This window comes from Bidens hawaiensis, unplaced genomic scaffold, assembly GCF_021521415.1.
Source record: "Bidens hawaiensis isolate Kalapana, Puna unplaced genomic scaffold, B.hawaiensis_p1.1 tig00009085_1, whole genome shotgun sequence".
Lineage (NCBI taxonomy): Eukaryota > Viridiplantae > Streptophyta > Magnoliopsida > Asterales > Asteraceae > Bidens > Bidens hawaiensis.
The window spans coordinates 641077-664685 of NW_027491667.1; the positions used below are offsets into that span (position 1 = coordinate 641077).

The window sequence follows — 23609 nt, forward strand, 5'->3', positions numbered from 1 at the left end:
GCTACAAGGTTGACATACAATATAAGAAAATAATCATCTTTACCTTCTCAATTTTGTGCATCGTAGACACTCGATACCTATGAGTTATAACCAATGATGATTATTTACGATTATTATCCTTGTTTTACGATACTTTTATTATAAACTTTAACGTCTTATGGACGAAAGTAGATGCGCAATTACAATAATAATACTCAAATCTATATATAATATAATACAAATCTAAGCATTTACACACACATCATTTAATGTATTATACATACTATTATATGAGTTTGTAATGTATTATACATTTATACATATTGTTATATATAATAAAGTTAGTAAACCATATATTATCAAACCTTTAATATGCACAGTTGATGTTATAAAATATTTTACTAACTTTATATATATTTAATTAATAAATATTATTATTATTATATTAATTCTCACTACAAACCAACCCCACACGGCACATCAAACTCACACACCAACTACCAATCACCCTTCCTAACGCCGTCTAATACACCGTTACGCGTCTTCAACACACTACCAAACAAACCGTTAACGCCGTTAGTCAACTCATCCACACCACCTGAAAACCTAACCACCGCCTCCGTCAACTCCTTCACGCCGTCCACCAGCCGTAACCGGTTCTTCTCTCCGAAGTCGGCAGCCACGTCATCGATGACGTCACACACTGCTAAAGCTCGTCTCGCCGTATCTTCAACCTCCAGTAACCGCCTCTTTTGACCGCCGTTGACCGAGTCAAATATCACCTTCCATACGCCGTTGACCGAGTCAGCAAACAGGAACTCAGCCGGAACTCGGACGTTAACCAGATCTGAGTCATCTAAGTCACCTGAACGTCCGTACAGCACGGTCACCAAAACGCCGGTGACAAAAACAGTCAACGCGCCGAGCGCGTGTAACGTACGCACCACCGGATCTCCACCGTCGCCTGCCGTAAACTTTTTCACAGCGAGGATCAATTCTCCGATCAGATCCTTAGCGCGTTGAGCTTTCTTCGGCGAGATACTTTCCGTAGAGTGTACGGACTGTACGGATCTCATCAGCGTATCCTTCGCCTTCTTCAGCTTCTCAGCCGCCGGAATCTCGCCGGAGGAGTTAACATCCATCAGCCGGAGGCTCAGCTTCAACAGCATCCGACGCTCCGTCAGCTGCTTAACCGCTGACGTAATCAAATTCGTCAGATCTAGCACCTTCTGACTGTACTCCATGTACAAATCCTGATAATAATCAGATCCAGAACTCAAACTCGAGATCTGTGAAATCTGACTCTCGGACTCGAAATGAACCGTTGAGATAAACGTAACGGCCTTCGTCATCCAGCTTAAGCTGAAAATCGATGAAGTAAAAGCATCGGATGACGGAATTAGGTTTTTGAGGTGATAATTAACCTTCTCATCGAAGGCTTTAGCTGCTAATTGATAGGTTTTGGATGATATAGATACAGGTGAGTTTTTGTTGCGTGTTAGTTTGAAATGTGAAGTTAAGTGAGTTTTATCGACGAGAAACATGACTTACAGTTGTGTATGTATATGATAGAATAAGTTGCCGGAGATGATATGTTTGGATTATTATTGATATGTTTGATATTGGAATGGATTTATTGTTATTATTATTATGATGAAAGACGTGGATTAATATGAGGAATGGTTTCCGGGAAGATAAGGAAGCTTGTGGAATTCCTGAATTGCCCTCATTGACCGTTTTTTATAATGTGTTGTTTTTTTCCTTTTACAGGGGTTGTTAATAAACCAAACTGAATCCGACCGAATAAGTAATTGCTTATGCTCATTTATTAAGTTTTTATTGAATAAGTGAACGGTTTATGAGCGTCTAACTGAACAAAATTTATTGTTTGTGGTCGTTTATGAATAATGAATTTGTTATGTAAATTGTTCATGAACGCAAATGAATGAATACTAATGAACACAACTAATGTTTTATTTGATTTGACATGGTAGTGAATATTCTCAACGGTTTAGTCCGGGTACTAGGTATATGTTATTTTTATTTTTTTAGAACGTCGACAGTCTACGGTATGACTGGGAGGATAGGGTGGTCGCAGGTCGGTTTGCGACCGACCCCTGTTTTGAACCCCATATCGCTCTTCTCCCCTGAAGCCATTTGACATTAGTTGCACGACCACAAGAGTCGAAACTTTCTGGTGTGACATAAGCAAGATAAATCATATGTTTTGACTCGGATTTGAACTGACGACATTCCGAAGAAAGCGTAGTTTTTATCGTTATTGTCATGACAAATTTGGCATGTCTGGAAGATTTATGTTATTTTATTTTTTGTTTAGCATTCATATTCAGACTTTAATTTACATATACGTAATCACATAATACTGTGCCACTTTTTAAAAAGCACTTAACATATATCGGTGCTAAAATCGTGAAATGCACTTTTAACGGTTTATTGTGGCCAGTTGCTAAAAAGCACTTAATAAAGCTTCATATAAAAGCATTTGGAAAAGTGTGTGGGTATTAAAAAGTATAAAATCATTTCAGGAACATGCGTTTCACTTAATTGTCATATGGATTTTATCTAACCTTTTTTTTAAAGCATTTAAATGAATAAGCAACTCTTTAAAAAAATTCTATATTTCAACTTCACCAAATTGGTAGTAATATTGTTTTATTCTTAAGACCAAAAAAATGGACAAACAAATATAAATATTTCATTTTTAAGAAAACAAAAATAATATGTAGCAAAAGGCCATGTATAGTGAGTGGGTTGAGTTGGGTTGGGTTTTGGTGATTGGTTAGAATAGGTATAGGTTAAGATGGATATGGTTCAGGATAGATTTTTAAAATAGATGGTTAAGATGGGTATGTGTCAAAAATTAATAAAAAAATAATAACTCAAAATATAAATCAAAAACGCAAAATGTAAAATAACCAAAATGCTTCTACCGTCATCCTCATTTATTAAAATATAAAAAAAATCCGTTTTGTATCGTTCAGGTTTGTTTTTTATCGATTTTTTCCGGTTCGGTTTTGCTTTTTTTCATTTCGGTCGGTTTTGGTATCTGTTCGGTTTCAGTGATTTCGGTTTCGCTTCCTCGGTTTCTATTCGGTTTCATGGGTTTTGTTTAAAATAAAATTGAATGAAGCTTGTTTAGTGCATTCTAACTCATAAACAAACTCATTCTAACCTATAACCAAAAGTCACTAGCATTTTCCCAACTCATTTTGACGTCCTTTAAAATTCTTTTAATTCAACCTAATTCATTTCAATTTTAAAAATTATCCAAATTAACCCAAAACAATCCATTTGGGTTTGTTTTGCCACCCTTGACCCATAAGGTATGCTAATATGGTTCATGGGTGTGAAAAATGGCATGTAGTCGTTACGTTATTTTGGTGGGTGGTTTCACTTTACGTACGGAGTGGAAAATGTCTTGTCATTCTTATTTTTTACATTGATAATTTAAAAACAAGAAATTTTTTTTTGGAAACACACTAACATAAAACAAAATACCCCTATTGACAATCTTGACTCAAACCCTTTCAAATGAGTCAATTTGAGTTGTTTTAAAAGTTAAATGAGTTGGTTTGGGTAAAAAGTTTTAACTAAATGTGTCAAAATAAGTCATTTGAAATTCCATCATTTTATTTTCGGGTCAAAATGGGTCGACAAGTTCAAAGAAATGGGTCGATGTGGGTTAGTGTCCTAAGGAAATGTGACGGGTTTCAGATCGGAACGAGTTTTCGTACAAGACAGGTTTCGGCACGAAACGGGTTTCAGATCGGAACGAGTTCGGTTCAGGTTTCAAGTCAACACGAGTTCGGTCTTGGTTTCTTTTGTTTCTTTCTGGTCAATTCCAGACTCGTTTTTGTTCATTTTTTTCAGTTTTGTTTTTGTTCGGTTTGAATTCTTTTAGTTTCGTTTTGATTGATTTTTTCGATTTCGATTGATGTGGTCCAGTTTTGGCTTTTTGTTTCTTTGTTTCATTTTCGTCGATTCTTTCGGTTTCGGTTCAATTCTAGATGGTTTTTTTGTTTTTTTTTGTTTTTTTTTTGTTTTATATATATGGAACGAGGAGAACGTATGAAACATTTTAGTGTTTTTATTTTTTTTTGTTTATGATTTATATTTTGAGTTATAATTTTTTTGTTGTTATTTTTGAATATTTTTTTGAGAGTTTTTGATCTTAATAGAAAACCTTTCAAAAAAAATAATTAAAAAAATCATAACTTAAAATATAAGTAAAAAACGAAAAGTCTAAAAAAACTAAATTGTTTCCGCCGTTATTTTAGTTCATTAAATAAAAAAAAAACCCGGTTTGACCCTGACCTATTTTGACCCAAACCAAAACAACCATTTTTTTAATTGACTCGTTTTGACCCAAACTAATTTTGACTCATGACTCATTTCAACCCATGACTCGTTCGACCCAACCCAACCCAACCCAACCCAACTCATTTGCCACCTTTACCTATGAACCATCTAAATTTGTATAAAGATTTGAACTCTACACATTTTAGATAAGGGGTGACGTCTTACCCAACATTATGTCAGTTGTCGACGTATGAAGATTTTAGATAACCACTAAAAAACAAAATATAACAAAAAACTACAACCAAAGGTTTCTCATGGGAAGGAGTTATCTCATTAAAGAAGTTCTCTCGTAAAATGAGGTTTCTCATGGGAAGGAGTTATCTCGTAAATCAAGATTGTATATAAAGGTTTACTATTTGTAAGCACATTATTTTTTGATCATTTTAGTGTGTATTTTCAATGGTGTGAGATAAAAAGACCATTAAAAGATACACATCTTGATGACAAGGACTCAAATTTGTGTGTATGTGTATATGTATGATGAAAATCATTCGGCCATAGTTAATTAATCATTCAACTATCATTATATCACATGATTTGTTATTCAATTTATAGTTTGTTATTGATTAATCTAATTATCCGTCTCAGTTATCAAGTGCAAAATGTTTAAGAGGATCGAAGTTAAGTTTACACCAGCCCACAACGTCATCCACACCCCCGCATCCAAGGGTCTAAGATTGTATAATATTTTCTTATGTATCACATCAAATTACTAATATATCGGAAGAGATAAATATATCATTATACAATTAATTAATTTTAGCTATTAGTGTTAGAACACTTCATGCAAATGTTGATTCAATTTTCACATTTCTTAACTTAAAGTTGGTTATGTATCAAATGCACCATCGTAATCAAATTTAATTGAAGCACATAAAATGGTTATGTAACAACATAATCATATATACGTATGACAAGTGCTACGGTGTTATTGTGGATATCTGCTTAAAAATTCCGACTGAATTAAGCATATCCATATATACAAAGACATTTAACATAGACTCAACTTTAAATTCAGAGATTTGTTGACGCTTATACATGTTGTGTTAAATACAACAAACGTCACTTTTTTAATTGCCTCTTCTTCTTTCTTAGTTCTTACCACCTATGATTATCATTAATATGTCGTATACAAATGTTTATGCAATTTTTATAATTATTTTATGATAATTATACGTAAACTAGAATTAATGTTATCATTTTAAATCATATTTAAGTGCGTCTATAAGGTTGACACTAAACATTGATATCGTACAAACCAGTTGTACACGTTCCTTATGTTTTGTTGGCTTTGTTTTAGGCAAGGGATCCTCTCACACCACCCTGGATCTTCATACACCATTTTTTGTCCTATATAGCTCGTATAGGGCTATACGGTCGTATAGGACCTGAATCGTGTCAGAGGTTATCTACCATCGTTTATTGTGTCTCGTATAGTCCTATACGGGTCGTATAGGCCTATACGGCCGTATAGACACTTTTTAAAAAAAAAGAAATGATGACCATATATACAATACATGTGATTTATACGGGTCGTATTTGGCTCGTTTATAGACACTTTTAAAAAAATAAATAATAATGACCATATATACAATATATGTTATTTATACGGGTCGCATTTGGTTCATTTATCTTAATGGGTTCAAATGTTGAGCTCAAGCTTAGCTCGTCAAAAGCTCAAGACTGTCTAGGCATATTTGTTGCTTACATATAATAAAAATTTGATGTTTTTTTAACATCTAGTCAACATACATTAAAATAAAAATGCACCCCAAAATTTGAGGTTTTTTTAAATCGTTTTCCGGCAACGATTAAGGCAGTCTGAATGTTTCTGCAAATGTTTTCTATACGGTCGTATAGCCCTATACGACCGTATAGCTTTTATTTTCTATATGGTCGTATAGCCTTATACGACCGTATAGCTTTTATGGTTTTGTCTGAATGCAATACGAGACATTTAATGCCTATACGGTCGTATAGGCCTATACAGTCGTATAGGCTGCAAAAAGTTGTTTTTTTGTCTCCTTGTCAGACATGTATACCCTATACGACCGTATAGGCCTATACGAGCCGTAAAGGCATGTGGGGGTGACGTGAGAGGATCACATCCCTTGTTTTATTTTTCTTTGCAAGTCAACGTCAAACATGGATGCTTCACGCCTCCATTCTCTTAAATCAGTTATTATTATTTTTTCTTATATCTCGACATAAGCCAAGAGGCAGATCTTGTGCCACTCCACCTGGTCGTATGAAACTGGCATGCATCCTGGCTCCCGAGACTCTTTCATAGAATTCCAACAATTTTTCCCGCTCCTCAAAAGCCCACAGGAACGGAGTTGATGCTCCCACATCCATAGCATGAGTAGTTAAAGCAAGTGAATGATTTGAAATTCGAGTTATTTCACGGAATAACACTCGTATATATTGAGCTCATAATGGTACCTTGCAATTCAAAAGTCTCCCTACGGCTGAAGAATGAGCGTGTTCTTGGGCCATCATAGAAACATAAAAGTACATATATATAATAAGCTCGTTTAATAAACAAGTTCAAGCTTTACTTATCGAGCTCGAGCCGGCCCACAAGCCTAAACGAGCCTGTCATTATATAATTTTTTTGAAATATATATGTAATAATTATTAATTAATAAATATAATGTTATGAATAAATAAATAAAAATAACTAAATAATATATATTCTTTTATACATAAAACTATAATAGAAAAAACTATATAAAAAAATAATTGATAAATAGTAACGAGCCGAGCTCGAGCTTTGAAAATAGGGCTCGAAACGAGCCAAGCTCGAGCTCCGTGTAAGTTAAACAAGCCAAGCTCGAGCCTAGTCGAGCTCGGCTCGGTTGCACCTCTATGATTGAAAATTCTAGTTCTGTTATAGACAAATATGTAGATTAACTGTAGTTGTTCTAAAAAAACTATATTAATATAAGAAAAGAAGCACAGTATAAATATATTGTTTTTTAGAATGACTTGTTTCACAAACCAAATGATCAAATATCGTACAAACCACTTGTATACGGTCCGTATTTTGGTTGAACCCGACAACTATCACGTTATTTATGTTTTCTGTTTCTTTATAAAACAACATGGATGATGCTTCAAGCTTCCATTTTCCTTAAATCAGTTTGTAGCTTTTTATATTTACTTTCCCAAAATAGTGTTTCAGACATCATCAAAAGTATATATGGTTAAACATGGTACTGTTACAAAGATATTATCATTTCATCTAAAGCTTGTAAAGAACCGAACAAGCATGTTCGTGTTTTGTACCTTTAACTTGAACTTAACAAACGATCGAACACGAACAATTAAACGAACATGGTTTTTTGGTTTGTGTCCATTCCATATGAAAAGGTGCATGTTCATGTTCATTCGATAAGACAAGAAACATGCTCATGTTCGCTTACGTTCGTTCTTAACAATATAAGCGAACGGTTCAAACGAATATGATTGATTGACCATAGATGAGAAAGCATAATTGAGCTAAAATTAGTGAATAGTAATGTGGAAAACAATGTGTTAGCCTAAAAAGTAATTAAAACTAGACCAAGTAGTAATAAACCAACACATTTTAAATGAACATATTAACACACGTTAACTAACGAAAACAAACAAATGTAAGCTAATGAACGAGCATAAACAAATTTAAATGAACAAATGTAGACGAATAAATATAACATAACGAGACATGTATTCATGTTCGTATGTTTAACTTAAATGAGTACAATCTTTTCATTTTGTTTCTTCCGTTTATTAATTGATGAACTTCCTGCCGAACGGTGTTTTTACTGAACGTTTGATTATTTTACAATCCTAATTTCATCAAATAGCGATCCTTGCCATCCGTGTCCATTTGTTTCTAGTGTTAAGTCAAGCCAAGTTGGGTAATACTGTCATTTCATCAAATAACAAATACGGATATTAAAAATAGGATGCATAGCTAACCACACGACTAACAAACCCAACCTAGGAGTTCTGTTTTCTTGATTCCAAACATCTTGTTAAACGACTATCAACAAAGTTGATCTCAACCGCTTTTAATACGACCTCACATCAATCCCATACATGCATGGACTTCACCGATGCAAGGCACATTGCCTCAACCTGAAACGGTGACCCAGAAAATACTAGTACTGATCGACCCAAACTATGGCCCTTGAAATATGAAGATTAATGCATAACGGCTGAAAGTGCAATTCCTTTTATTTAGTTTCCATTTCCAAGATACCAACCATGACCTTTGTGATCACAAATTTAAAGGTAACAAAGAACAAGAACTGTACTAGCTACTCTAAACATGTCATCACGGAGATCATGGCTAATAACTAGGCAATGGAAACTAAATATAAAGGACTGCACTTTGACACTTTATCCTGCCTTTAATCGAATTTTTTACCAAAATAGGTTGAGAGGAAAAAGTATTTACCTAAATGGATGATTTGAAAAATATTTACTAAAATAGGTATTTTTTTTAAATCTCTAGTTTCTCACTCATAATCTTATTGGGTCATTGGATAAAAGAAGATTTATAATAATAAAAACTAAAAAAAAGCTTCTAATAAACTTTTAACATTTTATTGTACTGTTATATTTTTTTTACCAAAAGTTGTTATTTTAAATATTTTTAACTCACGTATCTGTAAACTGAGTTGCTCCTTTATTTTTTTTTATTTCGTTCTAAATTTTATATATTAATAATAATGATATCTTAATTTCTTTATATTATTTTGTGTAAAACAAATTACGTTTATTAATACAATACCTTTTGATCATCTATTTAGATATCTTCAATCTTTTATCAGTAGAATTAATTTTTATTTGTGTTCTGTTTATTAAAGTTTGTTGAAAAACCAAGAAAAAAAAACACTATAAGGTTACATATAAAATGTATATAAAAATTAAAAACATAAATGTTCATAAAAATATTTTTTTAAAAGCTAAAAAATATTAAAAAAGTACGTTTGTAACAGAGTTATTAAACATTTATAACTTTCCTTTGATTTAATATTATCCAACTAAATATTTTTATTATATTTTATTAGAAACTTTTTTCTTTGCTTTTTTGGAATGATATTTCTTTAAAAAATATAGAACCTTTTTTATTTAATAAGATTAGGAGTGAAGGTGAATGGTGGAGTTTTCAAGAAAATATCTATTTTGGTGAATAAGTTTTAAATCACCCATTTTGGTAAATAGTTTTTCCTCTCCACCTATTTTGGTAAAAAACTCGCCTTTTATCATCATATATCTCAAGGGCCTCCTATTGTTTCTTTTGGGCCTAGCACTACATCCAGGGCCACCATTGCCAGCAAAGCCAATGATGCCCTGCACAGGTCAAGTCCACGCCTACATGGAACTGTTGTCAGGTCGTATCATATTTCATCAAATTATCAAACAAGTAACATAAACCAATTCGTTTTTAATGGTCAAACTACAAAAAAGTGTCTTACTTTTCTTAAGATTTAAACTGCTTAGATGGATCTTCTATGAGATCACTCTACCAATCTTTGTAACTGTTTATAACTAACATATAGTGCAAAAGCATTATTAACATGGTATTCAAGCTAACAGCCAAGTTACAATCCACGAAAGTGTCGGTTCAATCAAAATCAAATATGACTAAAAGGGTATAAACCTTAGTAATCAAAAGAACCACCGTCGAATCAAATTCTAACCACTAGGCAAGAATATCACATATAACAAGTAAATAACTTAAAACAAGACACCATCGTACCTTAGGCTCTTCGGTTTATATAGGAAGACTCGCTTCAATTTTTCCCCATGATTCTAACGCAGGCCCTCTAAGCCGTTTCTTGAAATCTCCAACAATCTCCTTCGCTTCATCCGCTTTCGATTCTTTAACCAACTCATTAACCAAAATCTTCGTGGCTTCAAACGGCGGAACCCATTTCTTGTTAATAATATCCTTACACACTTTCAACCCACCGTCAATCTCACCCTCTACAACCATATGCTTCATCAACGTATAATAACCAAAAGACGTCGCCTTTACATACCCATCACTCACCATTTTCTCAAGAACCGTCCTCGCAGACTCGAAATCACCAACCTTACAAAACCTGAAAATAATCGCGTTATAACTCGATGAATCCGGCTCCACGCCTTTCGATATCATCTCATCCAACAACTTCCTAGCCCGAGCACACTCCTTATTCTTACAATACCTCATAATCCTATAATTATACGTAACCAAATTCGGCTCCAAACTCTTCTCCGTCATCCGTTTCACCACCGTATCAAACGCACTCTTTTTCCCACTTTCCAAATACCCTCCCAACAATATATTATACGAACCCACATCCGGTTTCACATCACCTTTACTTTCCATCTCAGTAACCAACGCCTCCGCCTCGTCAACCCGACCCGCTTTTATACGCGCCTTCAATACCAAATTAAACGCCTTAACACCGGGTAAAACACCCGACTTCTTCACGAACGATTCATACGTCTCATGAAACTTCTCATCATAAATCTTGTTATCTAGCAACACCGTAAGCACCCCGCAAAGCGATTTTTCGGTAACCGGGCATTTTTTTCTTTCAAGCATTACATCGAACACCTGGAGTGCATTGTCCACCATGCCAGCTTGAGAGTAAAGCATCACAATCCGAAGCCAGAAACCTTCAGAGGCTAACTGGGTATGTGGAGAATCAGTGATTGATTTGGATAATATGCGGTCAATGAGGTCGAACCGTTTGGATCGAGTGAGTTTGTGTACGGAAAGAGTGAACAAAGGCTTGTAGCGTCTGAAAATGGGTATTGAAATTGATGATTCGAAGAGCTTCGCGAGCTTAAGTGGGTCTTGTTCGGATTTGATGGCGGATTTTAAAGCTCGAAATGAAGTGAGAGATATTGTTGTTGATGATGATGAAAATGGGTGTATTGAAATAGGGTTGTGTTTAGTGATTGAGAGTCTGGTGAGTCTTGAAATGTAAGCCGCCATTGTTGTGTTTGAGGGTTTTGTTCAAGGTGTAAAAAACCCTAATTTGGGGAAGATGATGAGTGTTTAAAGATCTGTAAATGTGTTAGTTTTTTTTTAAGGTTATTAAATTTAAAAGTATAAAAACTAGAAAGTAAATATAAATTTTATTATTTAGTGTCGGATTTAGGAATTTCTGCATGTTAGGGAACAAATGGGTCGGGCTAAAACGAAAACGAGTCTGGTCAAAACAATGTTTATTGGAATCGTGGACTAAAATTGATTTTTTTAGAACGACTTTCTTTTTTTGTGTTTTGGCCATTGACTTTTCTGATTTGGAGAACCTCGTGCCCCATTCTCACCTATGTTGTCTTAATCGAGTCCACGCTAGTTTCAGAGTTTGGCTTGAGCGTTCGTCCGGGAAGCCATACAACCGGCTGCCACTTGACAACCGTTGTGCCGCCACAATTATAGAAAACTCTCTGACGTAGCATACGGTGGAACGAAACCCCGGACGGGCTCAGGATCCGAACTAACAACCTCATAAGGTCTACCTCAAATCTTTTATTGTCAGTATTTACCCAAAGTGACACGAATAAAGATCAAACTTAACTGTTTATTTAATAACTCAAGTTTTCCTACAACTAGGTGACTCATTCTAATCATAGAAACAAAAATTGATTTTACATGTTTGTTTGAATTAGAGAAGCCAATACTTATTTTTCTTTTTAGAAGTTTTTAATGGGTATATATCAAAATTGCAAAATCAAAAACTTAAAATATATTCGTTTGATTAAGGGTTTTAATATTAGTAATTCGAATATATAACTAATAAGTAAATGGTGGGTCTCATTTACAATGTTTTGAGATTGAAATGGCACTTATACATTGAGATGAAATTCTTGAAGCACAAGATTAAGCAATAAAAGACGTACATTTTACCCTTGGCTTCGGCATGAATCCGCCCTAGTTAATTACACATAGTAATTGTTAGTTATTTACTATTAGTGGTTTAGAAGTTTTGTGAATTGAGTAGATTTGCACCATGTGGTGGAGACTTATGAGGTTACACCTTTTGACACCGAACTTATGCATGGTTAAGATATATATTCGTAATTTGGTTGCGTATATTATTAGTTAAAGTCGTATCATAATCCAGAGAGTTTGCAATGAATTCATGTAGTTTTTGATCCAATATTCTAACATGACTAAAATGTTATAATTACATGATTCACCTGTTATATTAAAACGACAAGTTTCTTTTCAATATTAATGTGAGGCTAGTCTATTTGGTGGAGACACTTAACTTTTAAATTAGAGGCCTCAGGATAAAGATGAGCAATACGGTAAAAACAATAAATAAACAAAGATACTTAATGGGAATTCACCATGAATATATATTGGATTTATTTGAATCTGCAATCATTTAATATGATTAGTTACATGATTAATCTTGTTTATTCTTTTTTTCCAAGAAGCTAGTCACACACAAGTTACTAATCCACCTAATTAAGCATAATTTCATGTAACATTTACAATCTTATGTGAATTAAAAGTCTAATTAAAAACTTTAAATAGCTTGTAGCTATATATCTACAAGGACTAGTATCCCAAACCGAATGTAAAACACATAAAATATCACATCAAAATTTTAAGTTAAATATCTATACAGTCAATGCAGTAGACCTACACATCGGGCAAACATTCTTCGACAATAACCAGTGCTTGATGCATTCGGCATGATACCGATGCCCACATTCTAGTCGCCTCATCACCTCCTTCTTTTCATAGTCACCCAAACAAATTGAACAAGTATCCACTTCAGAGTTTGCAATCATCTTTCCTTGTGTTGTGTACACATGTAGATGCTTTGAAACCTCTTCCTTTGATAAACCCGAACCACTTGTACTAGAGGTTAGTTGTAGCAAAGCATGACCGGCCTCTAACTTTTGCATGATCACACTGTCTTCTAAAAAATCTTCCAACGGATGAATAAATGAGTCAGATGTGTCTTCTAGACATCGATAAGGTATAATACTATACTGATCATTTAGTGAATATAAATGCATAAGTTCTTGATTCACCCACATAATATTAGGAGTATTGAGAATAGCTATGTTGTCTACAAGGTGCACAGATGGGTGGAGTATGCTCATGGTGTAATGAACCGGAATCACTTGTTCATACGCGACCAACGAAGTTGGAATTGGAGATACAAGAACATTGTACGCATAGTATCCTTGTTGAAGAATGGTGTGTTGATAACTATATGAATTCATCTTATTCGAAGCCGGAGTTAATATCAAAAACCCGAAAGAAATCCTAAATGAATAACCAAAAAAGTATATATCGATCGTAAAAATGTTGCTCCTATATATACTAAAGGTAGCCTAATGTGAACGTATTTCTAAACCAAATATCATGCTTTAAATAGCATCAAATTCACATTAGATTTTATATATACTTTTTACCCTTGTATGATTTTATCTGTTAAACTTATCTGGAAACAGCTCTTAATATTTGTTTGATTTAAATGATTTATTAGATACTCGATATTGATACTGTAATCCATTTAAAACATAATATATATCATTCATATATTTGTTTGAAAATTGAAACAATGCATGTATTTGGAAACAGCTAATATTATATTTTGTTTGATTTATATTAGTGATTAGATATTGTAAACCATTTAAAACAAATATATAGCATTCAAACATTTTGAAACAATGCATACAAACTTTAATTTAATTAGTTTACATTTATTTATTATCTGAACTTCTTACATATCCAATATAAATTAGTTTGTACATGTTACCTTTTATATTTGTGTTACGTAGATAAAAGAACTAATATTGATCCAAAAATATTCAGTAATGATAGAAGGATTATCTCCTAATTTGAATTTAAAGGGTTGAAAGTTGTTCAGTTTTAAGTACATTGGGTTCGTAAAGGTTTGGGCCGATTTTAGGTTTAGGTTTAAAGGGAAGGGTTATCCTAAAAACTAATATTGATCCAATGGTGAAAGAGTAATTGTAGGAAACTATGACGGTTTATTGTAATTTTCAATCTCAACCATTGATTGATATGATCCAATGACTATGATTTATTCTTAGTCTTTCTAGTAAATTATTTGTTTTTAGGATAACCCTTCCCTTTAAACCTAAACCTAAAATCGGCCCAAACCTTTACGAACCCAACGTACTTAAAACTGAACAACTTTCAACCCTTTAAATTCAAATTAGGAGATAATTCTTCTATCATTACTGAATATTTTGGGATCAATATTAGTTCTTTTATCTACGTAACACAAATATAAAAAGTAACATGTACAAACTAATTTATATTGGATATGTAAGAAGTTCAGATAATAAATAAATGTAAACTAATTAAATTAAAGTTTGTATGCATTGTTTCAAAATGTTTGAATGCTATATATTTGTTTTAAATGGTTTACAATATCTAATCACTAATGTAAATCAAACAAAATATAATATTAGCTGTTTCCAAATACATGCATTGTTTCAATTTTCAAACAAATATATGAATGATATATATTATGTTTTAAATGGATTACAGTATCAATATCGAGTATCTAGGATAACCCTTCCCTTTAAATTCAAATTAGGAGATAATCCTTCTATCACTACTGAATATTTTGGGATCAATATTGGTTTTTAGGATAACCCTTCTCTTTAAACCTAAACCTAAAGTCGGCCCAAACCTTTACGAACCCAACGTACTTAAAACGGAACAACTTTCAACCCTTTAAATTCAAATTAGGAGATAATCCTTCTATCATTACTGAATATTTTGGGATCAATATTAGTTCTTTTATCTACGTAACACAAATATAAAAAGTAACATGTACAAACTAATTTATATTGGATATGTAAGAAGTTCAGATAATAAATAAATGTAAACTACTTAAATTAAAGTTTGTATGCATTGTTTCAAAATGTTTGAATGCTATATATTTGTTTTAAATGGTTTACAATATCTAATCACTAATGTAAATCAAACAAAATATAATATTAGCTGTTTCCAAATACATGCATTGTTTCAATTTTCAAACAAAGGGTGTCAGTTCCCGAAGAACCGTAATTGTGTGTGTATGGCAGTGACAGAATCCCAAAAATAATATATGTTTCTGCTAAGATTGTTTCATGAAAACTATCTTATCAGTCAAAGAAAGATTTATAAAACGTTTTTAGAGTCAACGATTCACCAGCATATCGCTGACGTATCCCCCCCCCAAATGTCACAGGAAAAAAGTAAGCACAGGTAGCAAGGAATTATAGCCATCAAAGAAGATAGATGCTCGCAGGGTAGAGATTGCTCAGTTTTTATATATTAAAATATTGTAAACAATATTTAAACAAGTTTTATAAAACAAACAAGGAATATAAATTAAACTCTCGAATATTTATTCGAGAAGCTTTCTAATAAATCAAATATTCTATTAAGGTTTACAAATAAACTAATGTTTTAAAAATATAAATTAATATTTTATTATAAATTAAAGACTTCAGCTAAAACTCTGATATATTTATAAAACAGATACCAAATTTTGGTCACACGCCTAGGCCCTAAGTTGGAGTGTGACAGGTTGGTATCAGAGCCATCGATCTTAGCGAATTAGACTAGTTAAGGGTTTTGGTGGTTGGATTGATCAAAGGAAACCTTTTGAAGCTAGAATCTATGTCTGTCTGTGTGTGTGTGAGTGTGTGTGTGTGTGAGAGAGGGGGGGGAGGTGATTATTTGTTCCACGACTGTGAATAGCAAAATAATGTATCAAAAGTTGTTACAGTTTTTCGGTTAGGATTGGTAGTTGACGTTCTTAGTCGACACATAAAATGACTTTGGGAACCGAGGTTTGTGACTGAGATTGTTTGGTGTTGTGGCCGTTGACCGGGCTTGGTTTGTGCTGCAATGATGACCGAAGATGGCTTATTGGGCTAGCTGTTAGTTTCTTTCTTTCTTTTTTTGGTTGGGCCATTACCTAGCTTTTGGGCCAGAAAGAAAAAAAAAAGTGTCAATCAACTGGGCTGATTAACAAGTCATGTGATCTATTGCATGTTTGGATGACTTTTAGGTTAAGGTTTGTGTTAATTGATCGTGTGTACGGTCATAGAACCCTTGTTACCGCTTGTTTTCCACTGAAGCTCAACTGCTGTTATAACAATTTGCCTATTTGCTAATCGGGGAATTGTGATTGTTACCCCATGTTCGTCTGGAACTGTGAAGTAATTTCTTGTTCATTGGTTCAAAATGTGAAGGGATCCGAAAACTTGTACTAGGTGAAGATATTTATTGGGGAAACACGTTTTTGGATTCATCTCTTTGTTTGTTGATTGGTATGGTTTTGGATAACATGGAAAGTGGGAGGCATAGTTGACTTGGTGGGGTTGAATGGAGACGTGGACTTTCTTTAGAGTTGATGTCCAATATGGTAATTTCTACTTTTGAGAATATATTTGTGGACTCACTGGGAGGCAGTGAATACTCTTGGGTTATAGATTTCGTTTTGTTTCATTTTTATTACATACTTCAATGAAGCACTAGGCTATAGCCCGTGTAATACACGGGTGGTTAAAAAAATACAACAAAAAAGTTAAATTTAATATTACACGTAATAACATATCTTATGGATTCATATAAGATATATATAATGATAAATAAAATTTTACAATTCATAAATATCTAAAACCTTTATATAATACAACATTTAAAGTTACATTTGTAACTTAGTTAGTAATTCTATTAATAGTATTAGTTGGCATTATAGCAGGCTACTCTAGTTGAATGACATATGAAAGAATGGTTTTGCTTTAATAGTATAAGTAGATTGGTGAATATGTTATTGAAGACTTTTCTAGAGTTGTAAAAGTTTTGGCTCACTGCATCAGGTAGAGCTAAGTGGATTCGTATTGCAAGGATGAATATGGGAGCCAAAAGGATATCATATTAAGCTTATTCAGATGTTTAAACCTTAGATGGAGGTTTGGTAACTATGGGAACGCAAAGGTGTTCCGGCATAGTTACATAGTGAAGTTGAGTTTTTGAGACCATAATTCCAAATGAAAGTTCTCTCTTGGGTGCTTGATGCATTAGGTATGAATAATGGTCAAACAACTTGATCTCTTTCATTTACAATGGCAGGTTACATATACAAGTGGAGAGCTAAGATCAAGGCATAATTTATGGCCAAGATAAAGGAAAGTAAATACACTCATTACAAGGAGGTTACATAGTAATACATGTTACAAAATTCAAAACTTGAATTTGGGGGGAACCGAGTGAATTGCGGGTGGTAAGATGCTAACCGGGTTATGTCTTAATATCGCCCCTCAAGATGGACGACCGAGAGAGAAGTCCGATCTTGGATAATAACTCGTGGTAGCGTGGTTTGAGCAATGGTTTAGTTAAAGCATCCGCTAACTGATCATCTCCTTTAATATGGGTTACCCGTATAATACCTGTTTGCACCATTTCATGAACAAAATGAAAATCAAGTGCTAAATGTTTCATTCGTGAGTGAAAGATAGGATTCGCATAGTAGTGGGTTGCACTGAGGTTATCACAATATATAGTTGGAGTGACTGTGGATTTGTAACCAAGCTCGGTCATTGGAGAAATAATCCGTTGTACCTCGGTTGTAGTTGACGCAACCGCTCGAAATTCAGCTTCCGTAGATGAACGAGCCAAAGTTGGTTGTCGCTTAGAAGTCCATGCAATGGGGTTTGAACCAAGATAAACAATGTATCCCGTTGTACTTCTATAGGTTTCCTTGTCACCCGCCCAATCCGCATCTGTAAAAGCATGTAATTGCAAAGGTGAATTACGACGAATAAGCAAACCATGATGAATTGTACCATGTAAATAACGAAGCAATCATTTTAGGGCGTCCCAATGGATATTTGTTGGGCGATGCATGAATTGTGACAATTTGTTTACTGCAAAAACAACATCAAGACGGGTTAAAGATAAGTATTGTAAGCCCCAACGATGGACCTATATTCGGTAGGATTAGGTAATTGTGACCCATCATCGGTGTTGTAATGGACCGATGTTGTTATAGGTGTAGTTGCCGGTTCGCAATCACTCATGTTGGTTTTATTAAGAAGATCGAGTATATATTTGCTTTGAGAAAGAAAAAAACCATCAGAGTGGGGAAGAACTTCTATACCTAGAAAATAAGAAAGATTGCCCAAATCCTTTAGGGAAAATTTTTTGGCAAGAGAATTGATGAAAGAGGAAATAAGAGACGGGTTTGGACTAGTGATGATTATGTCATCAACATATACTAGAATATAAATGGGGGAGGTGGTAGAACGATGAATGAAGAGAGAGGGATCAGAAATAGTAGGTTTTAAATGATTGGAGATGAGAAACGATTTGAGTTCGTCATACCAAGCGCGGGACGCTTGTCGAAGACCATAGATAGCCTTGTTTAATTTACAGACGTGATATGGGAGAGACGGGTCAATGAACCCGGGTGGTTGAGACATGTAAACAATTTCGGTGAGTGTGCCTTGAAGAAAAGCATTATTGATGTCAAGTTGTCGTAATGACCAATTGCGAGAGGCGGCTAATGCAAGAACAAGTCGAAGTGAAGCGAGTTTAACAACATGACTAAAAGTTTCAATATAATCAATTCCCGGTCGTTGATTAAAACCTTTTGCAACCAATAGGGCTTTTAAACGGTCAACGGAACCGTCGGGTTTAAATTTTGTGCGAAAAACCCATTTACAGCCAACAAGGTTTGGGATGGATTCGCGGGGAACGAGGGTCCATGTTTGATTACGAAGGAGGGCTTCGTGTTCATCTTGCATTGCCTTTCGCCAGTGAGGTTGTTTGAGGGCTTGGGTAATGTTTGAGGGTTCGGGAAATGGTTGAACAATAGAGTGGTAAAGTAAGAAATCATTATTATGATATTTTGAGTTTGGTTTACGTGTGTTACAGGTTTGTCGTTCATTAATTAGATGAAGGGTAGTGGTTTGTGGGTTATTAGTTTGTGCTGGGCTGGAAATAGATGAGGGTGTAGTAGATAGATTTGGTGAAGGGAGTGGGCTTTCAGTTTGGGCCATAGGGAAAGTGGTAGTAGTAGTAGTAGTAGGGCTTGAAGTGGCAGATGGAGTTTGAGATGTTGATTGGCTTTGAGTGCCATTTGCGGTATCGGATGGAGTGTTGGATGGGTCAAACGTGGGGGAGGGGGGAGGGTTTGGAGATTGTGGAATGATGGTGATTTTCAACCATGTGTTTGGACCTGTTGTAGGTGTGGGTGTTGTATGAGTTAACGTGGGGTATGGGAAAGTTGTCTCTACAAAATGAACATGTCTTGAGGTATAGATTTTGTTAGTTATTGGCTCAAGAAGATGATATGCACTTTGAGAGGAAGAGTAGCATATGAAGATACAAGGCTTGGATCGAGATTGTAATTTATGATGTGAATATGGACGAAGCCAAGGGTATGCCAAACAACCAAAATTCCTTAATTTTTTATAATTGGGAATTTTGTTGAAAAGACGATAATAAGGTGAATCATTTTGGAGTGTATATGTGGGTAAACGATTAATTAAGTGGGTTGCGGTGGAAAAAGCAAAAGGCCAAAATTTTAAAGGTATGTGTGCATGTGAGAGGAGAGTGAGACCGGTTTCGACTATGTGACGATGTCTTCGCTCAGCTAGCCGTTATGTTCGGGAGTATGGGGTGGAGAAGTAAGATGAGTGATACCACAAGAAGATAGGTGAGAAGCAAGTTTTATGTATTCGCCGCCATTGTCGGTAAATAATTGTTTTATTTTGGTTTGGAAATAGTTCTCAACAAGATGTTGAAAACGAATGAAGGTGGTGAGAGAGTCGGATTTATGTTAAATGTATTTGGTAAAATGATCTACAAATATGATATAATATTTATAGCCATCAATTGATAATATTGGGGATGTCCATACATCGGAAAATGTCAATTGTAGATGTGATGTGGATGTGAGAGAAGAGTTATGAAACGACAATTTGTGACTTTTATTGATGCAACAAGAATTACAGCTAGTGTTTGAAACATTAATATTAGGAATAATAGATGATAAAACTTTTAAAACTTGGAGATGTGGATGTCCAAGACGATGGTGCCAAGAGATTGAGTTATTGGAACGCACATAAAAAAGTGATGGTGGTGATGTTGAACGAAGTTCATATATCCCACGACTAGCCGTTCCCCGGAGAAGAATTTGACCGGAGTTGCAATCCTTGATAAGAAAATGAAAAGAAAAAAATTGCATTAGTATGTGATTGTCAATGCATAGTCTTGAAATAGAAATAATATTTTTAGATATAGATGGGACGCAAAGGACATTGTTAAGGGTAAAGGAAGTATTTGGGAAATTAATCTTTAATGAGCCAACATGAGTAATAGCTAAAGACGAACCATCACCGATGATAAGTTCATCAGTTCCATCATAGGGTGTGTGTAGAGATAAAGCATTGATGTCATTGGTGATATGGTGGGAAGCACTACTATCAAAGAGCCAAAGGGTGCTGTTGGCATCTTTATTTGAGACTCCCATCATGTTAGCTTGAGGTTTGTTTGATTTAGGGAGAGATGGTAGATCCACTTGGGGATATTGTTTCTTGAATGCATAACAAGAGGTTAATGAATGCCCTTGTTTGAAACAAAATTGACATTTTCCCAAAAAAGGACGAAGGGATGATTGGGTTGGTGTGGGAAGTATGCCATCAGTTTTGTTATAGTTGGTGGATTGGTTCCTGTTATGCCATGGTTTTGAGGATTGCCGGGTATGGGCCACAAAGGCAGTTGTTGGTTGGTGTATGTTGGTCGTGGTGACTTTTGTTGAGCAAGAGATAACTCATGATTAATGTGACGTCTGACCCGATCCGACCCGACCCAGGTACCCGTTTCTCTGATCCGATCTCTTTCTGTGGTGATTTTATATTTATTTATTTATGCTTATATTTTACTTTAAATAATAATAATATATTTTCCTTCCCGCCTCTTTCTCTCTCTTTCTTTCCGCCGTCCCATCCCTTTTCTTCTCTCTTTCCGCCTTCTTTTCCCTCTTGTCGCCGTCCCGCCCTTAAGCCTTGTTTCCCTCTCCTTGTCCCTTGTTCCTTCCCGCCTAAGGTTGTCTGCGCAGCTCCACGCGCCAGACTCCTTACAAGGAAGCCTGCGTGAAGACCACCTGTTACTGCGATACGCGAGACGAACTGTCCCCGCAGCACGCTAAGGATTTTAGTTCTTCCCGCGGCGCGCTATGGATACCGTTCCTCCCGCGATGCGCTAAGGAATATAGTTCTTCTCGCGACGCGCTTAGAATTGAAGTTCTTCTCGCGACGCGCTTAGAATTGAAGTTCTTCCCGCGGCGCGCTTAGAAGTGTAGTTCTTCCCGCGACGCGTTAAGGTTGGTTCTGTCTGCCTTCGCGCTCTCGCACCTTTGCCTTCGCGCTCGATGCCTTCTCGCGCTTAACCCTTGAGTCTTTTCTCCTGTTTAATCTAGCCGTTTGCTTTTGTGATGTCTTATCTTCTGAGCTGTTGACCTAACCTGTCTTATGTCTGAAAAGTTACTTTCGGCGCAGCATGCGCACCAACCCCATTGGTTGGCAGAAAAAGTGACTGACATTATCTTTTGAGATCTGTTTTTTCCATGCTTGACCAGTACCTTTATCTGAACCGCCCATGCTTTTTACTGTTCCTGTCAGCTTTTCCTTTGCCCCCTGCAGCTGCCATATCTTTTGAAATCTTTTGCTTTTGGAATCTTTTACTTTTTGGAGATCTTTTCCCCTTTTCTAGGGATTGTGTTCCCTAGGGTTTCTCTATAAATAATAATATTATTTTTCCTAACACATCACACACCAACACTTAATTTAAACTCTCATGTTCTCTCTTGCTCCTTGCCGTTGTTCTTCCTCTGCCGTCTTCCTCTCTGCCTCCGTCTTCCTCCCTGTTCTGCCCTGCTTTTCCGGTAATATATAGTATATATAATAATTTACGTACTAATTATGCTAACTTATAATCAAGACTTAAAACAAATCATTAAAACAATAATCTTATTTATAGGTTAACTTGTGCTTGTTTAAAGTTGGTTCTTGCTTTATCTTACACCGCATCGTTTATCAAGTGAGTAATCTCGTACCTAATCCCTTTTTATTTTAAAAGTTTTGGGATGTTCATGTGTTCGTACAAACTTAGAGTCTCGAACTGTTTATGAACTTTAGTCGCGCAGTATCCCATGTGTTGAGGACGTAGACTTGGCTGTTTATTTGTATGTGTGGATCATTAACCGTCTTGTCGGTCTATTCCGCAGTTCTCATGGTACCATTAGATGAACACGGGAGAACTATCGTTTATGATTTTCTCTTTTGTTTACACATGCACAGTTTGTCTTGTTTGTGAGCTCAATTGTGAGCACTGGCAGTCTATGAATCTTAGAGTTGGTCCCGATCAGATTACACCCCTGTTGAAAACCAGACATACACATGTTGCGCGCAGTTTTATTGTTATCTATGTATTGTATTAAACTTGATTTCTCACCAACACGCAAGTGTTTGACGTTTATTTTAACACATGTTCAGGTTTGCAGTAGCTGTTTTGGAGCTTGTGGACACGTAGGAAGTTTTCTTTATTTTGGACCTAGATTAAAATGTATCAAGACAAGTTATTGCTGTTCGAATATTTTGATTTATAATATATTGATTTATGTTGGTTTATTTATATCTTGTGTATACGTTGCGCATGCGTGAATGAATATATTTATTAAATATTGACACCCAATAGTGTCACGAGTAATGAAACAATATGTGGCGCCCCGATGTATAATCCGCCTTTGGTCGGGGTGTTACAATTAATGAGTTTCTCATGTAACTCATGGAATGATATGGGATTGTCTCTAGCATGGGTGGATTCAATGATGGATTTGTATGCGGTTTGGTCAAGTCCTTTAAGAACTATATTGGTTATGTCTTCGGGATCCATAGGTTCCCCGAAAAAAAGCGAGCTCATCGGCTATGGTTTTAATGGCTTGCATGTAGTCGGTTATTGGCTGTTCATGGGTTTTGACAGATTGTTTGATGCGGTATTGCAATTGCTTAATGTGTCCGCGTGAAGCGGAAGCATATGTGTTGGATAATATCTTCCACGCCTCGAGAGAAGAGGCGGCATTAGTGATGAGGGGTACAATAGTGGGTGATAAGCTTCCGACAAGTGCACCATACAATAAACGATCTTGTCGGAACCAATTAGAGTAGGCAGTAGTATGTTTTCCGGCCTCATCAGTGGC

General features: G+C 35.2%; 2 protein-coding genes across 2 annotated transcripts; both read right to left on the reverse strand.

Annotated features, from left to right (window-relative positions):
- Positions 1-476: 476 nt before the first annotated feature.
- LOC143531105 (UPF0496 protein 4-like) lies at positions 477-1523 on the reverse strand. The gene has a single exon (XM_077026484.1). The coding sequence runs from the start codon at positions 1521-1523 to the stop codon at positions 477-479; it is 1047 nt and encodes a 348-aa protein (XP_076882599.1).
- Positions 1524-9908: 8385 nt separating this feature from the next.
- LOC143531124 (pentatricopeptide repeat-containing protein At1g11630, mitochondrial-like) lies at positions 9909-11424 on the reverse strand. Its single transcript, XM_077026498.1, has one exon. It carries the CDS (start codon positions 11339-11341, stop codon positions 10127-10129), a length of 1215 nt encoding a protein of 404 aa, XP_076882613.1. The 5' UTR covers positions 11342-11424; the 3' UTR covers positions 9909-10126.
- Positions 11425-23609: the final 12185 nt, after the last annotated feature.

What these genes read in the sequence shown, in the direction of transcription:
- LOC143531124 (XM_077026498.1), bottom strand. Translation starts at nt 11,341, where the DNA reads ATGGCGGCTTACATTTCAAGACTCACCAGACTCTCAATCACTAAACAC.
- LOC143531105 (XM_077026484.1), bottom strand. Translation starts at nt 1,523, where the DNA reads ATGTTTCTCGTCGATAAAACTCACTTAACTTCACATTTCAAACTAACA.